At 43.2% G+C, this 6,000-nt stretch overlaps 1 protein-coding gene across 1 annotated transcript in view; it reads right to left on the reverse strand.

Moving 5' to 3' along the window:
* RHOBTB3 (Rho related BTB domain containing 3) overlaps positions 1–5,625 on the reverse strand; it is a 65,551-nt gene extending 59,926 nt beyond the window's left edge. Inside the window, exons 1-2 of the mRNA XM_003822756.5 lie at positions 4,871–5,625; positions 4,471–4,696 (exon numbers count right to left, since the gene is read on the reverse strand). Coding sequence (XP_003822804.1) covers positions 4,471–4,696; positions 4,871–4,872 — 228 coding nt within the window. The 5' untranslated portion in view covers positions 4,873–5,625. The remainder of the gene's footprint in view (positions 1–4,470; positions 4,697–4,870) is intronic.
* Between the last annotated feature and the right edge of the window lie 375 nt (positions 5,626–6,000).

The following is a 6,000-nucleotide window of genomic DNA, read 5'->3' on the forward strand; positions in this document are numbered from 1 at the left end:
TATGGCATTAGATGGAAGAGCAACAGTATGAGTAACGAAGCTTCAAAGGTTTTCCTCTGACCCAGTTAGACACTGCAGGATTTTCAGTGTTCTGAACTGCAATACATTTTAAATTCTGTGAAGTTCCATATACTTTATTCATATTTTCAAAATTCATGTATACTTTTCAACTTTATCCATCCTTTGGACAGTACTGTATATAAAGAGTACGAATGTGGGGTGAGAGAGAAATTCCTTTATTAAAAAAAGAGATACTGTGTATTACAAGGTGTTAACATGGTAAGGAATATATTTTCAATTCACGTATTTTGCCTACATAAATTAAAAATTCAGGATAAACTCTTCTAGTTCTGAAATATTTACTTTTGTGCTACAGCTAATAACATTTATATTTATTTAGAACTGGGGCCAGTAAGTAATTTATTACAAACACTATTCCTTAAAAATATAATGTTTTGATTTTTTTTCTGTCGCCCAGCATGGAGTCCAGTGGTGCGATCTCGGCTCACTGCAGCCTCCGCCTCCCAAGTTCAAGCAATTCCTGTGCCTCAGCCTCCCGAGTAGCTGGGACTACAGGTGTGTACCACCATTCCGGCTAATTTTTTTGTACTTTAGCAGAGATGGGGTTTCAACCACAGTGCTCAGGTTGGTCTCCAGCTTCTGAGCTCAGGCAGTCTGCCCACTTCGGTCTCCCAAAGTGTGAGGATTACAGGCATGAGCCACCGTGCCTGGCCTGGGTTGATATTTTAAACATAATTTTTCAGTTTCTGTATGAATAGTGATGTAAGGAAAATATCTTTAGGTATCTTAACTCCACTACCAAATAATGTACAAGTAGTTTTCTTCTCACATTCTAGTTAACTATTAATCATTTGACTTTTTATGTGGCCTTTGGTACACATTTCTAGGATGTAATAAAGCTAGATTAAGAAAATAGCTAGGTCTGACTAACAGGTCCAAAAGCTGTTGAGCTAAGAAAGTTCAAACTTTGAAATATGAGTCTAAAACAGGGTTAACAGTGTTTGAATCAGCCAACCAAGGTCTATGTGACAGAGCTTTTATCCTACGATGGCACATTCTGGAGGAGTATCACACAGCAATGCCCTTCGGAAGAGAGAGCTTCTTCTCATCAGTGCCTCCCCCAGTTCCCCATACCCTCCCAGCCACTCATTTCCCACAAGTACACTCAGAGTAACAAGAACTGCAGAATTTTTTGTCATGAATACCCTATCAAAACTGGGATGTGTACAGTATTTTTGAAGGGAGGTAAAAGAACCAAAAAAAAAAAAAGGCAAAATATGGACTATAAACAACAAAGGCAAAGGGTTGAACTTGGTAGAGGGTGCAAGGGGGCAGAAGGGAAGTGGGACACAGTGCAAAAAAATGGGAAAGCTTCCCAGCAGAACTCTCAAACTGCCAAATCCCAAACCACACAGCCTATTCAGTTCCAACTGCATCTGTTATAGCGTTCAAGTTCAAAGTATACAAGTATAACAGAGTGCGTAAGTATAACAAGGAAGACAAATGAGATAAAAAACTAAACAAAAGTGGGGCCAATATTAAGCAGCCATTTAACTCTGAGAGAATAAATCAAAAGTAGCCGCTTTTTGAATTCCAAATAGTTCAAAATTCCAGAGTTACTGGAGAGGTATCCGGGGAAGGGGAGGACCTTTAAGGGAAAATGTTATGGAAAAATGGGTCTGGGCATCTTTAACTCTGTGGGATTGAGGATGTGAAGACTATAAATACTTTATTTGTAATCCAAATCAGAGCTTCAAACCCTGCAAAGCAAACCGTAAATCTATTAAACTACCTCACTGCTTTTTGTGGAATATTTTTAATAAACAGTAAAAGATATAGAAACGTGAAATGAAGTAATAATGTACCACACCAAAAAAACGGATGGGAAAGAGAGAGAAAGACACACTAAATAATGTGCTACGTCTAATGAATCTGCAGCACATTTGTTTTAAAAGTGCCAAGTATATAAGGCAAGGATCCAGGGTAAGGCTAAGGATCTATAGAAGAGAACTAGGGAAGAGAAACACAGCTACCTCATTTCAACTTCAAGGCAACAACAACACATCTCTTCTCAAACTATGCCAAAGACAAAATACTCCAAAGATTTCTAGAATTATGAAGAAAATCAAATTCTCCCACCCCTTGTAAATCAGTTCCAGGATTTCCTCTAAGGGGTTATGCAACACAAGGCTTGGAGCCACATTTGGAGAATTGAACTCATCTTTTAAAAAAAAAAAAATCTGAATTTCTACAGTGAAACTATTTTATTTTACTTGATTGTGGGGCTGCATGTATGAAGTATGAACATCGCTGCCCCAGTGTACTGGTACTGTAGTTGTATAAATCTTGAATGACCTGTGAAAATCTTACTTTTGCTTAGTATTAATATAAGTGATACATAACTATACTAAAGTTATAACTTTATTTTTATATTAGCGACCACTTATAGAGCATCTACTAAATGCCAGCCTCTATACTTAGAACTTGACACGTGCTAGCTTCTCATTCACTTCTCAGCACAGCTCTAGGAGGCATATTATTTTATAGATAGGGAAAATAAGGCTGAGAGAAGGTAAGTGATTTAACAAGGACACACAGACCTGAAATGGCAATGTGGGAATCTGAAATCAGATCCTTTTGATATCAAAGGCTATGCTCTATCTGCTCTGCTATATTTAATATTCTGGTTCTGTACATACGTCAAATAACAGCTGATTAATGCAATCAGCTTTAGAATCTCTGATGGGCTTTACTTACCACCAAGTGAAGAAAAGCACCTTATAAAGAGCAACTCTAGAAATGGAATCTCATATCTGAAGATCATTATAACCTAGAAAATTGTACCTGGTTACAAACTTGGTGCCTTAAATAGGGCCAGAGTCTAACCAAACAAAAAGTTATTAGCAAGATAAACCATAACAACCAGCATATGGCAAAAATCCGTACTATAGAGGCTTATTTTCTCCATTTGGAAGATTTCATTTTACTAGACAAAGTGTATGGGATCACAAGCATTACTGTTTGCGAAATTAACAGTATAAACAGGAAAGTGTTAACAGCTCAAATTAAATACAGGGAAAGCAATCCTAACATCCTAATGTAGCTAGTTTTATTTTCCCTACATTTACTTGATTCGCTAAACATTTATTCAACTGCATGTTGAACCGTTATGTTTTTAGGCTGTAAGATCTTTCACAACGAAAGAGCCCAAGTAAAAGAAGTGTTTCATTTGCCTGCATAGACTCTGGCCAGTAAGTTCTCCATCAATACTTCTTATGAACAGCATCATCACTATCATAACTGGGGGTTTAATAGTATCTCTTAATTGAAAAGGCCTGTTTTTTATTTTACCAAATTAACATAACTTTCTTTTTTAACTGAAAACTTACACGAGCGAGTGATCTTTTCGTTCTGTTATGTGGAACTTTGCATAAGAAATTTTTCCAAGTATATTCTACACATTTTTTAGAATGGCGTGATACTTTCCTATAGTCCTAATTCAGTTTTTTTAATATTGCTGTTTAAATGTGAAATCTTACACAACGATAATTTGTATTTTTTCAGGCACTAAACTTTCTTCTGTTATTAAATGTAACATTTAGCTGAAACATACGTAACTCCAATATCAGTAAAGAATCAAAGATTTTCAAATAAGATTAAAGGAAAACATTCAAACATAATGTTATTGTATGCTGAAAATATTTATATGTGTCAGAAAGTAAGTTCCTTTCTCCCTTAATCAAACACTCAAGAATCGGACTATAATTTATCCACTTCACTACTATTTTGTTCAATTATTACAAATTTTAATTTTTTAAAAGTTTTCCAAACAACATTAGTAATATTATTTCTGATTTATGAGTCACTAAGACAAATGGCTAACACATAAAGAGTATTTGCATTATTAAAATTAAGTTTTCAGATATCAATTAATAGTGCTATAAATGAGTCATTTAAAATTAACTCCCAGTCCCTGTCTTTTCCTCCGCTTTCCAGAGGAACTATTTCTGAACTGTCCCAGTGAAAAGTATTTTTGCCTGTGTTGAGCTTTGAGAGGGATGTATTTTTAGAACACCAATATTACACTATCACCCATAGGGTAGGCATAAAAAACACTGCTTTTTGCTGATGAAACTTAGTGACCCCGTCCCTTGGAGTTGGCACATTCAACTGTCTGCTGCCTACCAAGGGTCAACCCACAGTCGTGAAGTGTACCAGTAAGTGCTCCACATTCCCACTGGGGCCTTCTATCTTCCTAAGAGTGTTCTCTGACGGGGCTGTTCCCTGCCCAGTGAAACAAAGGACCAAAGATTTTCTCAAAAATGTTTAAAAATTTGACCCATGTAACGCGGACACTCCACACTCACGGAAGTGGGCAGAAGGGGGAGGGGGAAAAAAAGGAAAGAAAAGCTTCTTCAGCCTCAGCGCGGAGCAGCTGCTGTTCCTTACCCAGACGGGACAGTCGTGGACCACCAGCTTGACATTCCCAAACGCACTGGCCTGATACTCGGTGAACACCGGACGCGCGACCGTGCTGGCCGCGTTCAGCAACAAGCTGCTCTCGTCCCCGGAGACCAGAGGGCTTCTCCCCAGGTAAGTGCGGATGAGCCCCGACGGCCGGTTGTCCTGGTGGAATGTGTCCCCCTCGTTCCCCAGCGCCACGATGTGGATGGACCTGCACGGACAGAGGGGGCGAGGGGAGAAGGGAAGCACGGTCAGCGCGCGGGTCTCTCCTCGGAACAGGAAGTGCGGGGGACAGCGCGCGGCGAGGATGGGCACCAGCCCCTGTCCCTGGGGCGCACGGCACGCGCTGGAGAGAGACAATGGCAGGACGGCGGCGCGTACGTACATGATCTCAAATCCAAGGGCAGGGCGGCGACTCGGAGAAAAGCAGCGGCTCACGGCTTCGCGGGGCCCCCGGGCGGCGAGTTCACCCGCAATCCGCTCATCCCCGGCCGCGTCCCCTTCGCGCGCCTCCACCGCGGCGGGGCCGACGCAGAGCGGGGCCGGGGCCGCGCCAGCCAGCGAGCGAGCCGGGGACCAGGGCGGGCTAGCGGGCGGGGGACAAGCTGCCGCTACTCAGGGAGTGCCCGGGAACATCGCCGGGCGCGGGACCGCCGCACAGCCCCAAGTGGACGCAGCTGACCGCAGTCCCCTCTCTGCCGCGCCTCCTCGGCTGGCAGCTGTCGCCTCCTGCTACCGCTGCCACTGCTCCTCCTCCTCTAAGCAGAGAAGGGGGGTCGGGGAGATCGGGGCCTCCGCCCCCTCGGCGGACCGGGCGCAGCACGTGCCAGCCCCGGGGGTCGGGCGGACGCGGGGGACGCGCTCCCCGCGGAGGCCCCCGGAGCTCCGGTGGCGGCGGCTGGACACAAAGGAGCCGCCCGCGCGGGGCGCCGCGGAATATAAATTAATAAATACAACGCCCCAGCCCGAGAGCTCCCAGCCGCCAATCCGCCTGCAGCAAGTTTGTTCAACTCGCAAGGCCGTAACCAGAGCCAGGAAAGGGGGGTGGGGCGATGGGGCCCCCGCTCACTCCGGACTGGAAAAAGGAGGTTAGGGAAGCTAGGGATTCCAGCCCGAGTGCCGCCCCAGCAACCCGATTTCCCCCCCTCTTGGCCTTGACCGAAAGTGCTTTACCACGTCTGCCGCTTTGTCATTTGTCAACATGCGCTACAGCTGTTTTCTAAAATCATACTTGTGAGAAAAAATAAAGGCAACATTCATGCTGCTGCAGAAAGAGTTCTTTGTTCACACACCAATTAATTTGCTAATGTCGCCTTGGGGGGATTATTTACTATTTCAAGCTATATTTAGCGTATTTTACCGAAAACTTCAGGATTTTAAATGCTGGGATTTTTAGTGTGATCGTTTTTAAAGGAAGTTATGTATGGGGGTTTAACGTGTTGGTAAGTTAAATGCCAGTTTACTTGGAGATTTTTCTGTACACGTTATGGCCACATATTTAATAATAGCTCCGCA

The sequence above is a fragment of the Pan paniscus genome, chromosome 4 (assembly GCF_029289425.2).
Source record: "Pan paniscus chromosome 4, NHGRI_mPanPan1-v2.0_pri, whole genome shotgun sequence".
In the NCBI taxonomy this organism is placed as follows: Eukaryota; Metazoa; Chordata; class Mammalia; order Primates; family Hominidae; genus Pan; species Pan paniscus.